The sequence below is a fragment of the Lemur catta genome, chromosome 3 (assembly GCF_020740605.2).
Source record: "Lemur catta isolate mLemCat1 chromosome 3, mLemCat1.pri, whole genome shotgun sequence".
NCBI classification, from domain to species: domain Eukaryota; kingdom Metazoa; phylum Chordata; class Mammalia; order Primates; family Lemuridae; genus Lemur; species Lemur catta.
In genome coordinates, this window is record NC_059130.1 from 41,611,475 (window position 1) to 41,632,012 (window position 20,538).

Genomic DNA, 20,538 nt, shown 5'->3' on the forward strand with positions numbered 1-20,538 from the left:
GCTGAAAAGGGTATTTCAGCTTTCAAATAAAATTTAAAATAAGAATAAAAAAGCTACTACTTACTAGCTTTGAAAATAAAACTGCATCTCATTCCTATCCTCTCTAGATGGCAAAACGTTCTCAAACTAAGAAATAGCTTCTGGGAAAAGATAAAATCCAGGGTGGGATTGGAAGGCCAATTGTTAAGACCTCGGAAATATCTAAGGTGGTGCCTCATAAAACCTTTCAGACTTTAGGTTGGCTTTCTCCATGGAGCTGGGAAGATGGCTAGATGCTTCGGGAAGTCATCATCACAGCTAAGCCCAAATGGAAAGAGAGCAGCTGTCTCCCAATAATGGTATATACTAACCTAAAGAGCCACCTGATTAGACTTGTCTGAGTCCCATGCTCACCCCTGAACCAATTGTAATGTTAGGGGGATGCCACCTATGTTATGTGCCTATCTCAGTCAAGTAGTATCGTCCACTGTCAGAAGATGGGATAGTGGGGGAACACACTGGGCAGCCCCTCAGCCCTCAATTCCCCAAATCTCCCAAATTGTACTTCAGCTTGATTTACAAAAAATGGTGAAATATAAAGTCATTGTTGCTTTTTGTAAAAGCCCTATGGGAAAGGGTTTAATGTAGACAAATTTGATCATCTATGTATTTTAGTTATGTGCTATCTCTAGCTCTCTGAAGTATATGTAAGCTAGAGCTGCCTCTATGAATTTTGTCCACATTTTCCTGAAGTATAAGGATTTTTCTAAAAGTCATGGAGAATCTGAATTTTGAAACTTAAATTCAAACCACAGGAGTCTTATCTGTAGGGCGTAGGTGAACCAAGTGAGCCTGAGGAGACAGAAGTAGGATAGGGGCTAGAGAGAAGCTGGAAGGGTGTTACTCAAAATGACCTGAGGGACTAGCTGAGGAGAGGGTCAAAGTTAATGTTAAGAGAAATAAAAGTGACCACCAATGTAGATAAGGTGAAGATGAAAATGGGAGAAAGGATGGTGAACTTGGTAATTAGATGAGTTAAGTGAAGGCAGGATGGGAAAGAGTATGAGTCTGTCTCTCAGGAGAAAGCCTTTGAATAAGATAACTTTTGTTTCTTTACATAGTCCCTGGCATTTGTGGTAGGATTGGGCCTAGTGGCTTAAAAGAGCCATACCAGTCTGTACAAAATCAAAAAGTTATAAAGAATATTTTAGGGGGTGGTGTGTGGGTGCCAATGGTGGTTATTACAGTTGGGGCAGACAGAGCAATTGACGGAAACACAACTTGGTCTCAAGTAGGAATTGAGACTTTCATTTGTCAAAGGTTCCTTGTACATAGTGAGGAAGAAGACTGATGATAGATTTAGTAATCTTACTGCTGTGATGTGCTCCTTGGTGCCCCGGGGAAGAGGATATACCTTGATGAGCGTGTCACAAAATCTCTCTTCCTTGAAAGTAATCTACCAATTCATGCTTATTCATTTGTTTAATATTTATACTGTATTTGTTTTTAGTGTTTAGATTTGAGGCAAAAAATATAAATTAGGCATCACAGAATTTGGGATGTATTTGTCCTTTTGTGAAGAATAGGCAACATTATTTCTTCCAATTAAGGACCAAAACCCAATGACTAATAGGAGTTAGGGAGGAAAATGGGAGTGAGAAACATTGAAAAGGAAGGAGAGATAGAAAAAGAAAATGGGAAAGCATGACTGAGAAAGAGAGAGGAGACAAGACAGTGTTGAAGAGGGTTAGGGCTGAACCACATAGGGTTGGCATAAGAAAAACAGCATGTATATATACTACAAAATATTTAGAAGGAGATATCTTTGACCATTTCAGCTACTATGTCAAGCAAAGAAAATCAGTTGAAACAGTTGTGGGTGTATACGCAGCTTGAACATTAAGAAATGCAAGCTTCCTTGGAACTAGATCACTGGCTTCTTCTTGATTGGGGGTGAGGATAATGTATGTAGCCAATCAGAATGAAAGCAGGTTGTCAGAAACCAATGGGAAGTAGGCATGGAAATGGCTTTTGGCATGGTATCAGTTGGTAATCCTGGCCCTGGCAAACGGACACAGAACTGAGCATTTATCTTTGGGATTTTGAGAGCCTTCATCTTGATTTCAACTCTGAACCAGCTTAGACTTGGAGGAACATATCTCTGGTCTTGGTAGTTTGGGGAAGAGCTCTATTTGAGGGTCATTAAGGATAGCAGGGTTTGAAGATGCCAAGGACCTGAAGGACTGGAGGGACAGGTGAAGTGATTTGAATTTGTAGTATTTTGAATCTCTTTTCTGGCCCACCCTCTGCTTTACATCAGAATCATTGCGACCTGTAGACCAAACAAGTGCAAAACAAGGGACCAAAGATAAGCTTTAAATATATGTGGGCATACTTCAGGAACCTCTAGGATTTTTAGGTTAGGGCTAGCTGCAAGGAAAAGTAGAACAAGTCCTTCTCAGGACCACTGCATAGATTTGCACAGGCTACATTCTGCACAAGGCACCAGCTGAGGTGGGCTATTGGGGCCAAAATCTAGCCTGTTATTCACATGCCAAGCCACATGCCCTGTTTCAGGCTTCATTGCTCTGAGGAAGGGAGCCTCTTTAAAATTTACTCAAAGGCACCATATGATCAAACTAACCTTGGTCTTTTCCTTTGTTTAGGTTATTCACCCTCATCCTCACACTCAACCTTAACTGGGGTGACTCAACTTTGACCTTGTTTCCCATTTCGATTCTTCATTTGGAGGGGGCTGAGAGAGGAAAAAGAGGTATTGGGGTTGGAGTAGTAAAGTGGAATTCCTGAATGATTTGTACTGACAGAGAAGGAGGAGCATAATATTTACCATTGCTCCTTCCACCTCAAAGAGTTCAGCCCATCAAATACTTTTGGAGAGCCTATCTTGTGCCACAAAATGTGTGCACAGCCTAATATTCAGTTAATATTACATTAATTTAATAGTAATATTAATATGCAGTCAATATTCATCCCTGGTCTTTGAGAAACTCACTGTCCAATGGGGAAGGCAAGCACATTCCTGTATCATTACAATGGTAAGTGCAACAATCCATATACCCCCTCTCCCATACATGTAGCAGTGCAAGAAACACCAAAGTACTTTCAGTGTTCCTATAAAATGTTTTTGGAACAAGAGGTATTAATATGTGCTCTGTGACAAGAAGAGACATGCTCAGATCTCACTGTGGTGCAATCTTAGGTAGAAAGAGTGTGGATGAATTGGGTCCTGGCAGGTCTCATGTTCTTTTTGCATATTATTACAGGTTAGTCTGCAAAAGTGAAAGTGCCAATAATAACATATACGAATCCATCAAGTTAAGGCTGGAAAAGCAGTGGCAAAAATGAACTCTTTCTGGTCACAAAAAGATGATAAAAAACCTGATTTACTCTGCGGGAAGCCAGCTGACTACCTTGTTCAAAAGGAATATTTCACACTGCTTGTCTGTTTCATTGTTGTTTGGGGAGGTAGGTGGTTGTTTTTGAAATTTATCTCTCCTCTGCCCTTTGAACCTCTTCTCAGTGCAGAAAGTGATCACAACTACATCAAAAGAAGGGGCTCAATGAAGCTATAAGATGTGAGTGAATGCTGTCAGTCTAGCTTCATTTAATTATAAGTAGCATCTATGCTATAATTCTTCGTTTAGTAACATTTGCTGAGCATGGCAGTGTGGTAGGCATGTAAGGAGAATGAGGCAGTCCTTAAGCTTGAGCAGCCCTCTCATGGGGGACATTGGTGAACAAATAATTACAAAAAATGCAATGTGGTAGGTATAACTTTAAAGGTATGGTCAGGATTCTCTGGTCACCAGAGGAGGGAGAGCCTTATACAGCCTGCCTGGCCAGGCCTGACCTGACTGAAGTATCTGAGATGGGGGGAGGATAATTGGAGCAAATAGACAAATAGAGCCCAGACATACAGTTTACCATTGACATAACTGATGTCATTAATTTCATCCGTTTCATTATGGCTTTTGATGTGATTTTTCTTCAGGAAAGAGGAACCACCCACCCCACCCTCCAGAAGAAAATTAGGAAAGGCTTCACAAATAAGGGCCTCTTAAACAATGATTAAAAATTCAACAGGAATAGGGAATAATATTCATGTAGCTAAAGTAACATATTCAACAATACAGGTGCTTTATTCCACAATTCAACTTTAGAGAAAAGTTTCTAGATTTCTGTAAAAGAAAATTTATTTGGGAAAGATGTCAGCTGGTTTAAAATCCTTTCTTGAACTAGGAAGACTATCAAGGAACAAATAATAAAGCCTAATGAACTTCTTCAATTTTATCCACTGTATCAAGGAGTGAAATTGCTCTCTCTGGGGGTCTTTAAATATTTACTAATGACTTTGGTCCCTTTTGGTCTCACAAGATGCTGACGACCAAAAACCTCACTAGCTCTAGATCCTTTATAGAGACAAATACTCCAGGAGGAAAGGGCATTGCAGAAATAGTGTGAAAAACATTTCTTTATCTGGTCTTACCTGTAAGAAGTAGAGATGCTCCTCAATTTATGATGCAGTTATGTCCTGATAAACCCATCATAGGTTGAGAATATTGTAAGTTGAAATGCATTTAATTCACCTAACCTACTGAACATCATAGCTTAGCACAGCCTACCTTAAAATCTCTTAGAACACTTACATTAGTCTACTCTTGGGCAAAATCATCTAACACAAAGTCTATTTTATAATAACGTATAATCATGGATTTTATTGAATATTGTATAAAATTGAAAAACAGAATGGTTGTATGTATACTTGAAGTACAGTGTCTACTGAATGTGTATCACTTTCCCATCACCATAAACTTGAAAAATCACAAGTCGAAGCATCATTTAAGTCAGGACCATCCGTATTCAATAAATATTTGCTGATTTGGCTTAACCCATAACTGGAAGGCAGCAAATGCAGCATCTAGGGTGTCAATGAATCTTGTCCCAGGCATAAATTAATTGGATTATAGTCTATATCTTGCCTCTGGAGTGAACGAAATGAATGGTTTTGGAAAGAGTAGAGAGTTTCAAAGCAAGAAAATGCAGATAGGGAATAATAAGTGCCATTTGTTACTTGTCTCATAAAGGCAGTTTTCTTTATGGTTAGAGCTTAGTTAAATGTATTTCTGGCTTTAGGAAAATTATAGAACATATGTTGCTGTAGCTTAGGATGAGTGATTATTAATATAAGATATACTATGTAGATATGAAGTTTGGCTTTTTATAATTTCTTGCCATCAGATCTATTGTTAAGATACCCATACAGTGATCCTAACATGTCACTGGGTGGGCCAGTCAGACACTGTTGAAACGTCAATATTTTCCAGATTCACTTGTTAGAGATGCCTCATTATGTGTGTCTTGTTCTTAAGAGATAGATTTGTAACAGTTGTCAATTATTTATCCATATGATATGACACTCAGAAGTTTAAGATTAAATAAGTAGAGAGAAGGAATATTAATGAAATCATTTTGAAACTATAAATTATGTTTAAATAACACACACATTATTTCTTTAGGGCTTTTGAGGACATATATAAAGAATTCTGACGTCCTTGTTTTGACAGTTCTTTCTCTGTCAGGATTTGTGATAGGACGACTGGCCTACGATTTTATTGAGGTATTGTATGTACAATAAATTAGAGAATAAATTAAAGGACAAATACCAAAAATAAGGTTCAATCCCACCTCATCCCCTAAAGCATGGAATTTTTTTATATGAACAGCTAAAAAATTTCACCTGATATCAAAAATTTTGAAAATGAAAACCATACATAAACTAGGGAAGCTGAAAATAAAGCAGTAATTTGAAAGTGAGAAAAATTTGTTTGTATTCTTGGGTTCCTTAGCATCTGCCTTTGAAGGCTTGCTCTGGTTTTCTTCCCCTGGACATACATAGGCTTCTTCCTGCTGTTGTTTTTAATACTTGTAGAGACCACTAGTCATTTTCATTATGAGGCATGGTTATTCTTTTTTAACTGCTAGATTCAATGTAAAACATGCAGCATGTAATATACACTGCAGATACAAGGAAAAAAATCATTGATTTATCCACTTAGTATTAACTCCTGATTTCAACTGCATAGCAATGCAATCAATAACAAAACATGCATCATATAATATACACTATAGATACAAGAAAAAAAATCATTAATTTATCAACTTAGTATTAACTCCTAATTTCAACTGTATAGCAATGAGATCAATAACAATTTGCCTTCACTCATTCCCTTATTTTTTAAAAATGGAGATAATGCTTATACCCCTCTAGGATTATAAAAGCCTCTTCTTAATCTTCTGAAATACCACCACTATTACCACCTAACATCTTTTGCGTGTTTACTATGTGCTAGGCTCTTTTAAGTGTTTTGTGTTTATTAAGTTATTAGCCTATTAACTCTTCAGTTAAATCATTTACTCTCACAGCACCCCAGTGGAAGTAGGTACTCTATTCCCATTTTACAGATGAGGAAACTGAGGCACAAGGAGGTCAAGGAATGAAAGTTAAACTATTCATTGGGCCAAAATAAACTTTTTAGAAGGGAATATTTATAGCACTTTAATCATTGTTGTTATATTTACCGCTAATCTATGTACAACCTTCATGATTTATGTCTTATAAATACAATCTGTACTATTATCTATGTACGCTTTTTCTCTACTGACTCACTAAAAGATTTTAAATCCTAAGCAACTGTCTGTGAAACCACAAGTACTTGTTTAAGATTCTTTCCCCTGCCTATTGTAAATTAAAATAAACATATAACAGTCAAATAAAAAAATACTTACCTGTGAATCACCTAAAATGTTTTCTGGTGTCACCAATGGTAGGTTTTCCACTTTTGAAAATACTGGTTCCCTACCACAAGCAATGTTCATGTAGCCAAAACCCACACAATTCTCTCTCTCTGTATATAAAGGACTATATAAATATATATAAAACCTGTCTGGATGGTTAGAGCAATAAATCTACCCCAAGACCCCCAGGATCAACCTTGCAGATAATCTCTCATTAGTTGCAAACTGGAATGTTCTAAAATTTATATTGATTGACATAGCATCAACCTAATTTCTAATACTTGAAAATGACAGTGAACTAATTTCTTGTTTGCCTTTGTTACTTTAGGTGCACCAAGCTGTCTATCCTCTTCTAAGAACACCAAGTTTTTCACTTTATTCATTTTTTTTACCTTTAATTATATTTATGGCTGCTTTGGATGTGGACTGTTATGTACTCAAGAATATATTTTGGCAGGTAAGAACACATTTTAAAACAAATTATGGTCAATTCTTGCTTATGCATGTTGACAGAGAATATGACTGTCTGTATAGAAGATGAATAATTTTCAGATTGCACATTTCTAGTTTTGCCCTCTTCATTTTGCCAAACCGATAATTAAAGAGAGTGGAAGAGAGAGGGAAGGAATTAGTATTTGCTGAGTGACCACTGTGACTAGGCAGTCTCAGTGTAAATATCAGAGTAAATATGAACTCCAATTTGTGTCTGAGCAAACTGAAGCTCAGCTGTCACAAACAAGGTTGATAAGTGGCAAAACCTGGATTCTAGTACTATGTTTAATTTCATCCCACTGTATCTGTAGATTTGCTCCTGTTTTCACTGCAAAGATTGTTCTTTGTGCCTTCTCTCTTTTTTTCTTAATCATGGTATTGAACTATTTTGTCTTTTCAGAAAGTATTTTACTTTCTTTGGTTTTATTTGGTTCTTTATAACATCTTGAGTTAACATTAGTTGATTGACTTTTAGCTTTTTTGTTTGTATTTAGTGCATTTAAGGTTTTAAATTTTCTTTTTAGTGGCATCCCACGTTTTGATTATAGTGTTTTCATTATCATCCAATTCTAGATTTTCATATAATTTTTTGACCTATTAATTATTTAGAAGTTGTCTTAGATTTTCCAAATGTGGCTTTTATTATTATTTCGCTTATCACATTGCAATTAGAGAATGTGTTTTGTATATTAGGTCTTGTAATTTGTGAATATTTGCTTTGTAGCCTTGTACATGATCAGTTTTCCCAAATGTTCTGCCTTTGCTTTACAAAAATGTATATTGTCTAATTGTTGAGTATAGGAGTCTAAATTTGTTCACCAGATTGTTTTCTTAACTATGAAGTTCATTTTTCTATATATCTTTGCCAATATTGTTTTTCTGCTCAATCTAAGTTTCTACTATGACTCTGGAATTATCAACTTTTCCTTGAAATTCTACTAGTTTTTACTTTATATAGAGGCTAATTATTAAGTATCTACAAGTACTGTTATTTTTATACTTGTTTTTTTTCTCATTATTTAGGTACCCTTTCATCCCAAATAATGCTTTTTGCTTTAAGTCAATTTTGTCTGGTATTGCTATAGTTATACCAGCTTCATTTTGGTTAGTGTTTGCCTGCTATGATTTTTCCATCCTTTTATTTTCAAGATTTTAGTGTTCTTATGTTTAGATGTCTTTTGATAGTATACAGTTGCATTTTGTTATCTTATCCAGGTTAAGAATCTCTGCTGTTTTTTTTTTTAAATTAGTTTTAGTCCATGAATATTTATTGTGATTAAAAATAAATTTAGAAGGGCAAAAGATTTGGACAGATTTGAGACACCAAGAAAGATATATGGATGGACTATAAGCACTTAGAAAGACGTTCAACATAATAAGTCATTGGGGAAATACTAATAAAACCACAATGAGATACCACTGCATACCTATTAGATGGCAACAGTAATAACAACAAACCTGATAATACCACCAAGTGCTGGTGAAGATGTGGAGAAAACAGAACTTTCTTACATCGATGGTGAGAATGAAAAATGGTATGGCCACTTTGGAAAACAGTTTGGGAGTTTCTCATAAAGTTAAACATATATTTACCATATGACCCAGCAATCTTACTCCAGTAAGATATATATATATACTTCAGTATATATATATACTGTAGTATATATATATATATATATACTGAAGAGAATTGAAAACTTATGTTCACGTAAAAATTTCTATGTTAATCTTTATAGCAGCTTTATTTATCATCTCAAAGTCTGGAAACAACTAAAATGTTCTTCCATTGGTCAATGGATAAACAAATTGTGGAACATCTTACTATGGAATATTACTCAGCAATAAAAAAGGAATGGAGGATTGATGGGCACGACATGGAAGAGTTTAAAATGCATTATGCTAATAGAAAGAAGCCAGACTCAATAGGGTCCATACATATTGTATAATTCCATGCATAGACCTTCTAGAAATGGCAGAACCATAGATCTGGAGAATAGATCATTGGTTGCCAAAGACTGGAGGTGGAGGAAGGAATTGAATACAAAGGGGTAGCACAAGGAAAATTTTTGGGGTGATGGACCTGTTTATTTTTTTATTGAGACAGGGTCCCGCTCTGTTGCCCAGGGTAGAGTGCAGTGTCATGGACATAGCTCACTGTAGCCTCGAACTCCTGGGCTCAAGCAATCCTCCTGCCTTAGCCTCCTGAGCACCTGGGACTATAGGCACAGGCCACCATGCTCAGCTAATTTTTAAATTTTTTGTAGAGATGGGTTCCGCCTATGTTGCCCAGGCTGGTCTTAAACTCCTGGCCTCAAGCAATCTTCCTGACTCGGCCTCCCACAGTGCTGGGATTATAGGTGTGAGCCACTAGACCCAGCCATGTTTTGTTTCTTAATTGTGGATGTGGTTACATGACTGTATGCATTTATTAAAACTCATATAACTGTACACCAAAAGAGTGAATTTTACTGTTTGTAAATTAAAAATAGATTTTAAAAAATCAAAAGAGAAAAGTATTTGGATTTTTTTCTCACATATTATGTTGTACTTTGTATTTACCATGCTTTTTCTTTAGTTTTTCTCATTCTTCCCTTTCTCAATCAAATTGATTCAGTTTTCTTTTTCCCTTTTGTTCTTCCTACTTGTTCAAAAATTTTATAATCTACTTTTAATTTTGTGGCAGACACTTCTGATTACTTACCCAATATGCATTCTCTCTTTCTTTCTCACTAACAAAAACTTAATATTTTTTGTTTGGTATGACAGAAGGTCCATTGTAAAAGACCACATTTCACATCATCCCTTGCACCTATGGTAGCCTAAGAAGTCTGTCTGGCCAATGAAATGTGTACAAAAGTTTGCCAGATAAGGTTTCTAGAAAGCCCTTAATAAAGGGGCCAAATCAGCTGGCACGTGCTTTTTGGTCTTGGTTTTATCTGTCTTTCTGCCTGGAGCCCTCCAGTGGGCTGGAGGAGCAGTATCCATCTTGAGATTATGAGGTGGTGAACATGAGAACATGTACTAAGGATGGCTGAACAAAAAGAAAAAAAACAGCCTTGGTCCTTGAGGGCATTGGGAGCCACCATACCAGCATAAGTTTGCTTATTCTGGACTTAAGGTTACTTGAGAAAAACAAAATCTCCATTTATTGACACTGTAAGTGCTGTTTTCTGTTAAGTGCAGCCAGAATTGTTATATTTCTAAACAATGCAATTTTCTTAATGGTTTCATATGTTTTTAAACTAAAATTTTTAATAATCACATTTGATTTAATAAGTCTAAACCTAAATCAATGTATCTATCTTTCTCTAAATAATGTAGGAACTTCAGAATGCTTTAATTTCAATCATCCTTTCTCATCTTATATTTTATTACATTATTAACATAGAACTACCATTTCTGAAATTAGTTGTCATCATTATTATTACTATTATAAATGTTTTAAGTACTAATGCTTCTCTACACTCATCCACATGCTTACTAATTTTAATTTCTTTGCTCACTGTTCCTTCTTGCATCCTACTCCATCTTTCTGGATTCAGCTTCCTTTTCCCTGAATTGTTGCTTTAGTAGTTTTTAAAAAATTTTGTTTAGGCTGGGAGGCCGAGGCAGGAGGATTGCTTGAGGTCAGGAGTTCAAGACAGTCTGAGCAAGAACAAGACCCCATCTCTACTAAAAATAGAAAAAAATTAGCCAAGTAACTAAAAATAGAAACAAAAAGTTAGCCAGGTGTAGTGGCGTGCACCTATAGTCCCAGCTACTCGGGAGGCTGAGGCAGGAGGATTGCTAGAGCCCAGGAGTTTGAGGTTGCTGTGAGCTAGGCTGATGCCATGGCACTCTAGCCCAGGCAACAGAGTGAGACTCTGTCTCCAAAAAACAAAAAAAATTAAAGTAAATTAAAAAATAAAAAATTTTGTTTTTAAAATTGACATACAATAATTGTATATATTTATGGTGTACACAGTGATGTTTCCATACATAAAATGTATAGTGATCCCATCAGGGTAATTAGCATATCCATCATTTCAAACATTTATCATTTCATTGTGTTGGAAATATTCCATATCCTCCTTCTAGCTATTTGAAATTATGTAATATATTATTGTCAACTTAAATCATCCTACAGTGGTATAGAACACTAGAACTTGGTCCTATCTATTAATACCTTCTAGCTGTAATTTTGTATCCTTTTCATTAAAGATCTGTGAGTACTCACCTCTCTTTGTTTAGTAGTCTTTGTTTCTCTGAAAATGTGTTTATTTTGCCTCAATTTGAATAACAGCTGAGCTTAATTGTTGCTTTTGAGACAACTGCTATCAGTCTAATTGTCATTCTTTTGTAAGCACCAGTCTTTTCTCCCTTTTAAGATTGTCTCTTTTTCTATGGTGTTCTGTACAGTAGTCCCTCCTTATCCATGGTTTTGCTTTCCAGGGTTTCAGTTACCTGCAGTCAACTGCAGTTCGAAAATACTAAATGGAAAATTCCAGAAATAAACAATTCATAAGTTTTAAATTGTGTGTCTTTCTGAGTAGTGTGACCAAATCTTGAGCCATCCCACTCCATCCTTCTCAGGAGGTGAAACATCCTTTGTTCAGTCCAGTGTATCCACTCTGTGTACATTACCTGTCCATTAGTCATTTAGTAGCCATCTCACTTACCAGATTGACTGTTGAGGTGTTGCAGTGCTTGGGTTCAAGTAACCCTTATTTTGCTTAATAATGGCCCCAAAGTGCAAGAGTAGTGATGCTGGCATGTTATTATAATTGTTCTATTTTATTATTAGTTGTTGTTAATCTCTTACTGTGCCTAATTTATAAATTAAACTTTATCATAGGCATGTATGTACAGGAAAAAACATAGTATATATAGGGTTTGGTACTATCCTTGGTTTCAGGCATCCACTGGGGTCTTGGAACACATCCCCTGGAGATAAGGGGGTACTACTATGGCTTCACTGTGATGTTCTGGGTGTTGGTATCTTTTTATTTATCCATACTGTGACTTCTTATGCTTCCCACATCTGAGGATTAATATATTTCACCAATTGTAGACACATTTCAGCTCTTATCTCTAATACTTTCTATACTTTGTTATTTCATTCTTTTTTTTTTTTTTTTGAGACAGAGTCTCGCTTTGTTGCCCGGGCTAGAGTGAGTGCTGTGGCATCAGTCTAGCTCACAGCAAACTCAAACTCCTGGGCTTAAGCGATCCTACTGCCTCAGCCTCTCAGGTAGCTGGAACTACAGGCATGCGCCACCATGCCCGGCTAATTTTTTCTATATATATTTTAGTTGGCCAGATAATTTCTTTCTATTTTTAGTAGAGACGAGGTCTCGCTCTTGCTTAGGCTGGTTGGTCTCGAACTCCTGACCTTGAGCGATCCACCTGCCTCGGCCTCCCAGAGTGCTAGGATTACAGGTGTGAGCCACTGCGCCCGGCCCATTATTTCATTCTTGAATTCCCATTTGTTGTATGTTATTTTCTCATCGTATTCTCCATGGCTTTTAATTCTCTTTTATCTTTCTGTGCTGTATTCTATGTAATTTCCTCAAATTCAGCTTCCCATTCACTACTTTTTCTTTAGTAGTGTTTAATCTACTGTTTAATTGAATCATTGAAATTTTCAACCTTTATTCTTTTCTAATATGTGCATTTACAATTATAAGCATTGCCTTAAGCACTTTAAGCACTGCTTTAACTGCATCCCTCTAGTTTTGATGTCTTGTTTTCTTTGTGATTCAGCAAAAAATGTTTTAATACTTGAATAAAATGGAAAATTCCTAAAAATATGTCATTTGCCAAAACTTACTCTAGAATTTAAAAAGACCTAAATAGTCTCATGGCCATTAAAAAATTGAATTGGTAGATAAAAATCTTCCAAAAAGGAAAATATGACACCCAAGCTATTTTAAATACAAGTTCTGTGAATCAGTATAAATGATAACTCCAATCATATGTCTTACAGATAAAGTAAAAGATGAAACCCTCCCACACTTATTTTATAAAGCTTGTTTAACCTTAACACCAAAACTAGACAGGAATAGTAAGAGAAAGAACAATTATGGGCCAATCTCACTCACATAGTTGGAAAAATTCTATATAAACTTTCGGCACAAATATATTCAGTGACATATGAATAATAAAAACGTGATCAACTTGTGTTTATTTCAGAACTACAAAGTTAGCATTAAAAAAATCTCTTTTGTAATTCAATCTTCTTAAAAGATTTAAGAAGAAAAGCCATATAACATCACAATAGATACAGAGATAACATTTGATAACACCAACATTCATCAAAACATGATGTAGGCTGATTAAAAAAATCAACATGCACTCATGATAAAAATAAGGGATAGAAGAAAACTTCCAAATATATATAATTAATAGCCTTAGAGAAACAATAAGGAGTAAGATCATAATACTATAAAAAGAAACAGAACCAGAAAGAAATCTTGAAAATTGAAAATATGATAGCTGAAATGAACTAATTCAATAAAAGGGTTTAATGGGAAAGTTGTGGAAGTCTTACAGAAAGTAGAACAAAAGACAGAGATGGAAAATAAGAATGTTGAATAATACAACTATTTTTCCCTAAGGAATAATTTTGGAAAATAAATATTTTATTATACTTGGGCATAAACAATGTGTTCAGAGAAATTACAAACTGTGGGAATCACTTAATCTGAAGCATTTTATGGCCTCTCTCCTCCTTATTGTAGAAATATTTGTTTTATAATTAATAAAAGGTTAAGGGAGAATCTTCTCTGAATATTTTAGTGCCTTGGTATATAAATTTGTGTTATGTACTACACATAATATGTCAGTAATGATTTACTTTCAACACTGAAGAAGCCAGGGTGTGTTTTATTTTTATTTATTTATTTTTTTATTTCAGCATATTATGGGGGTACAAATGTTTAGGTTCCATATATTGCCTTTGCCCCACCTGAGTCGGAGTTTCAAGTGTGTCCATCCCCCACACGGTACGCACTGCTCCCATTAGGTGTGTATATACCCATCCCTTCCTCCCCCCTCCCACCTGCCCAACACCTGATTAATGTTACTACTATAGGTGCACATAAGTGTTGATCAGTTAATACCAATTTGATGGTGAGTACATGTGATACTTCACTTAGTGGAATGGGCTCCAGCTCCATCCAGGATAATACAAGAGGTGCTAGATCACCATTGTTTTTTGTGGCTGAGTAGAACTCCATGGTATACATATACCACATTTTATTAATCCACTCATATATTGATGGGCACTTGGTTTGTTTCCACATCTTTGCAATTGTGAATTGTGCTGCTATAAACATTCGAGTGCAGATGTCTTTTTTATAGACTGTCTTTTTTTCCTTTGGGTAAGTGCCCAGTAATGGGATCAAAAGGTAGTTCTACTTTTAGCTCTTTGAGGTATCTCCATGTTACTTTCCACAAAGGTTAAACCAGAATATGTTCTATATAGAAGCAGGAGAAATTGCATTCTGTTTTAAGAACATTTTGATATTGAGAACTATTAAACTGGAAAAGCAACAAGAAAGAGAGTTTAAACAGTCTTTTTAACAAGAAGGTAGAATTTTGTTTGTTTGAAAGGGCTGGTTTCTTAGAGGCAGGTGGTTAAACTAGAATATTTTTTAAAGTTATTATTTTCCAGAGTAATTGCATATAATTTATAACCAATATCTGACTCTTGGGACACAAGTAAATGCAGTCATGCCATCTTTAGACTTTAAATCTAATACTATGTTATGAATTCATTCACAGGTCTTGTCTACTGGATTAATTAGCTTTTTTATAGCATTCATCATAATTGGGTATATCGTTCTGGTATTCAATAAAAGTTCATGGGATTTGCAATCCTGCCTGCTCTTTAGCATCACCCTCAGCATTATAGATCCTATTCATTCTGTGGCTTCAATGAAAACTATTGGTATGTCAAATTTATTTCTCTCTCTTATCTTTGAAATATAAGGATACATTTTTTTGATTATTATTTTTTGCATGAATTGTGCATCCAAGCAGAGTAGGAATTTATGCTCTTCTTGGGGATGAAGCATTGCTTGACTTGAAGGAGACAGTGCAAATAAGATAACCACTGAGGATCTGAGATAAACAGAATCAATTATAATCTCAAAGGATATTTTTAAGAAGAAATGTAACCTTTCTAGGGGGTGATAAAAATTGGCATTCTTATTCCATTCCAGTGAATTCTAAGCCACAAGATAGAGATTCTAAGTTGATGAGTTTGTTTACCAGTTCAGAGAAAAAATAAAGACCCCCAGTGAGACTTCTCCAAAGCCTTGCTACCTCTTGTTAGAACTGCCTCCATTTTGGAATGGCTAAGGTTTGGGCAGGTGGCAGAGGGGGTTAGTAGTTTATTGCAAAGAAAAGGGGTAAGTTTTAGTCTGGCTCTCAAATATGTTACTCAATAAAAGCTGATTCCCAAGAGGGTTTGGAGTCCTGCACTACTTCCTATCTTACTTGGTAAGATAAAAGATGATTCCACTCTGAAATAGCCTCCTATTGTCATGTTTTATTAACACAGCAGTATAACATGAAATGGTTAGATGCTATGGTTTCTGTTTTTAATTCAGAAATATCAGAAGTATTGGTTGTATTTAGTAGAAATATATTACCTTATTATTGGAGTGAAAAACCTCCAACCTTTCCAGCATGTGATATTCCTATTTTTATACCCATTTATACCTACAGTTGGGAAAACATAGGAGGGTTTCAGGCACTTTTTGTGGTGATGTTTGAAATTGTTTCAAGGTAATTATATTTCTCAAAGAGTATGATCCCTTTCTCTTTTTTCTCATTATTTCCCTGAACAATGTTTTTTCTGTCTTTCTCTTTTTAGCCATTTTTATGGGCCCTTGTTTTATTACCTCACGCTTGTCCCACTCCCTTTTCTGCAATCTCTGAACTGTAAATTGTTATAATAAATGATCAATGTTATTTATTGCAGTTTCAATTTAAAGTTTTTTTCCAAAGAGCAGTAGAAAGTCTTCTATTTTCTTTAAGAAAAAACTAATGAAGGTATTTGGCCAGCTCTTAATTGATATTTTCTTTATGTCACTAACACTCAGTTAGTATATGAGTTCTGGATCCAGTAGCATTTTTTCCTGGTAGGACAAATTTGATTTGTTTTTATGCAGAAAATCACTGTCACTTATTTTTGATGTTGGCTGGACCACCATATAGCTCTTTTGTATAAATTAGATAAATGGTCCTTCAAAGCAGTTTACTTCTATCAAGTTGTTATATTAATTTTTTAAAGGAACAACTATTTTTTGCCTTATGCCTTAAATTATCATAATATATAAAACTACAGCTTCTACAATGTTAACGGTGCTTCTTTAGATGAGGTGCCCTTGTGGATTGTAAAACTTGTACAACCTAAATCTGAGATGCATTGGCTCCCTGAAAAATGTAGTGGATGTTCATATGGAAGTTAAAAGGAACTTGTCTATTCATTACCTGTTTTAAAAGATCAGATAGGACTCAAATAATTTTTATTTTAAAGCAAATCTGGAAGAGGATCTTATAAAAGAAGAAAATACAAAGTTTTAGTATTATCTCAGTTGAATAAAAAGAATTATATGCTCAGAAAAAAACTTCAAGGCCAGGTGCGGTGGCTCACGCCTGTAATCCTAGCACTCTGGGAGGCCGAGGCGGGTGGATGGCTAGAGGTCAGGAGTTCAAGACCAGCCTGAGCAAGAGCGAGACCCCATCTCTACTAAAAATAGAAAGAATGATCTGGACAGCTAAAATTATATATATAGAAAAAAATTAGCTGGGCATGGTGCCGCATGCCTGTAGTCCCAGCTACTCGGGAGGCTGAGGCAGAAGGATTGCTTAAACCTGGGAGTTTGAAGTTGCTGTGAGCTAGGCTGACACCATGGCACTCTAGCCCGGGCAACAGAGTGAGACTCTGTCTCAAAAAAAAAAACAAAAAAACCCCTTCAATGTGAAAATGGTTATATCTGGGTCATGAAATTATAGAGGTTTTTTGGTTTATTCTTTCCTTTTCCAGGTTTTACAATGAATCAACATAAGATAGTCCCATGTTAAGCCAATAAAGAAGGTAGAGAGTAATTCTTGTGGTATTTTACTATTAAAAATAAGTGTAAGTCAAATCCAAAACTTTATACACCAAACCTTATACTTTACTTGCCACAGTTACCTTACTGAATCTAAGAGAAGAGTTAAAGGATTTCTTCATCAGATAAATCAAATGTGCTAATAATCTCCCAATGTGTTTAACCAGTATTTTTGTGCCCTCTGTCATAGTCAAAGTTGGTAACAAGTAGTAAGATGAGATGATTGTAATTTATCTTAATAGCAGCAGATTAGGTACTGCAGAAGAAAGGATTAGTGAACTTGAAGACATAGCAATAGAAAGTACCTAAAATAAAATACAGAGAGAAAAAGACTGAAAAAAAATGAACTGAGTATCACTGAGCTGTAGACAACTTCAAATGACCTAACATATGAATCCCCAAAAGAAAGGGGAGAGAGGGACGAACGAAAAATATTTGAAGAAATATAGATGAAAAAATTTCTAAATTTGATTAAAAATTAAAGCCACAAATTCAAGAAGCTCAATAAACACCAAGCCCAAGAAACACAAAGAAAACTACACCAAGGTGCATAAAAATCAAATTCCTTAAAACCAATGATAAAGAGAAAATTTTAAAAGTAGCCAGAAAAAAGGACACGTTATATTTGGAGGAAGAAAAATAATAACAACAGACTTCTCTTCAGAAACAATGCAAACCAGAAGATGGTGTAGCAACATTTTTAGAGTACTAGAAGAAAAATACTGCCGTCTGAGAATTCTATGTTCTGTGAAAATATCTTTCAAAAGCAAAAGTAAATAAAGACTTTCTTAAACATACAAAAGCTGAAAGAATTTATCACCAGCAGACCTGCACTACAAAAAATGTTAAAGGAAGTCCTTCAAGCAGAAAGAAAATGACATCAGATGGAAATTTGGATGTGGCATCTACTCAAGCCTCTGGCAACTGCTAACCTATTTTATTCTCTATGTATTTGCCTATTCTGGATATTTCATATAAATCAAACCATTCAGTATGTGACTTTTGTGTCTGGCTTCTTTCACTTGGCATAATGTTTTTAACGTTCACTTTGTAACGTGTATCAATAAGTACTTCATTCCTTTCTGTGTAGGAATAATGCCCCACTGTAGGACTATACTACATATTTATCTGTTCATCAGCTGATGGACGTTGAGTTGTTTCTACATTTTGACTATTGTGAATAATGCTGTTATGAACATTTATGTACAAATCATTGTGTGAACATACATTTTCAGTTCTCTTGGGTATATACCTAGGAGTAGAACTGCTGGGTCATATTTTGTACTTCTAAAATGAGATTGTTTTGGAGTCTGAGTCAAGCTACATGTAGTACCTTGAGACATATTTGCCTGTTTCTGAAGTTCAATGAACAATACAAGGAGTGCTAGGGCCATGTTCCTTTGCCGTTGGAAATACAGAGGCAAAATAGAGAAATTTAAAAATGGTGATTGTAATTTTCTTTCAGACCCATCCCAGTCATGTTACCTTATTTTCCTTCTTCTTCTTTTTTTTTTAAATTATTTTTTCCTATCCTCTCCCATCTCTTCTTTGTTTCCTGTGCAAGAACATCATTTATAGTTTATGTTTCCTTTTCCAGGCATTTCTAAAATGTATATTGATGTCATTAAAGGAGAATCATTGATCATTTGCGGCTTCATATCCATTTTTTTTGGAATTTTTCGGAGCAACTCAATACCCATTTCTAGGTTTACAGGTAAGAGCATTTTTTTGTCTGTATATTTTCTAAAATCATTCTCATTAAAATTAAAATACATTCAAGATGTCTTAACTTTGCTGCTTTCCCTATACCTTACTTTTGGACCAATTAAAATGATATATCAGGTGCCAAGAAAACACTTATAGTCAGCCTTCCACATCCAGGGATTCAACCAACCACAGAAGGAAAATTTTTAGAAAACAAATAAACAAACAACAAAAACTCAATACAACAACAGAAAAATACAAATTAAAAAACAATACAGTATAACAATTATTTACATAGCATTTACATTGTATTAGGTATTATAAGTAATCTAGAGATTTAAATCATCATACTTTTAAATCAAATACACAGGAGTACGTGCTGTAGGTTATATGCAAATACTATGTCATTTTGTATCAGGGACTTTCATCTTCAATTCTGGTATCCTCAGGGGCTTCTGGAACCAATCCCCCATGGATATCATAGGTATGACTGTATGTGTTTTCTTGGAAATTAAGGGGGAAAGAACGTTAATGATTTCATCTCTCTCAATATGCACACAGTTGTGTCACCTCCTTCAGATTTACTTCTTTTCTGGGTCAATCTGAATCTCAATGAGAGATAGTGTGGTCCTGTATTTAAATCTGAGGGTGAAAGCAGAATGGTTCATGCAGTCCTGGAGAGTCTGGTCCCAGAAATGACAATAGCCAGATTCCTGTGGCAAAAACTCATTGGGAGATGGCCTTGCTAGGTTTCCAAGGGTGGTATTAGTAGAGAAGAAAGGGGAAAAAAAAAACACAGCACACCTCTTTTGCCAGATTTTCCAGAGACACTCCCATCTGCTGCAGAATGAGGCCCCCACTCAAAATCTCAAGAGCAAACCAAAGTGCACAGTCCCAAATGCCATTAATGAAAAGAAAGCAAAGTTATAGCTCAACTTTTTGTTTCTTATTTTCTCTTTCCTTCTTTTGTTTTTTCTAGAGTTACCTGTAATCATGGGACTCACTGTGGCCATTTTTGGAAGCATAATATTTGGATATTGGTGTGCAAAAATCATTAAGTTTATATTGACTGACCTTTTTAGCAATGTGCTGACTGACATCATTCTCTGCTTTTCAATGGTGTACATGACTTTCTACATTGGTAAGGCAGAAACAAATACAAAAAATGCTGTCCTTAAAGTAAGCTTTACATATCTTTATTTTTTCTTGATCTTGAATCCAGTTACTTCTTTCTAACATCTCCTCCTTTTTGTGGGCCCTCTGTGTGTCTTGTCATGTTGTCTTACTGCCACCTCTCTCTCTTTCCTGGTCTCTCTTAATATCCTCTTTATTTCAACTACATGTCCCTTCCCCTTGCACTCTTCTCTATGGTTACTTTCTTATTCTTTTTGAGATCTACCTTAGACCTTATGTATAGTCACCAGCAGTCAGTCTCCTGGAAGAA

General features: G+C 35.4%; 1 protein-coding gene across 1 annotated transcript in view; it reads left to right on the top strand.

The window, feature by feature from the left end:
• Positions 1 to 3,341: 3,341 nt before the first annotated feature.
• SLC9C2 (solute carrier family 9 member C2 (putative)) overlaps positions 3,342 to 20,538 on the top strand; it is an 84,917-nt gene continuing 67,720 nt past the window's right edge. The window contains exons 1-6 of the mRNA XM_045547341.1: positions 3,342 to 3,465; positions 5,517 to 5,617; positions 7,124 to 7,252; positions 15,052 to 15,217; positions 18,988 to 19,104; positions 20,074 to 20,235. Coding sequence (XP_045403297.1) covers positions 3,342 to 3,465; positions 5,517 to 5,617; positions 7,124 to 7,252; positions 15,052 to 15,217; positions 18,988 to 19,104; positions 20,074 to 20,235 — 799 coding nt within the window. The remainder of the gene's footprint in view (positions 3,466 to 5,516; positions 5,618 to 7,123; positions 7,253 to 15,051; positions 15,218 to 18,987; positions 19,105 to 20,073; positions 20,236 to 20,538) is intronic.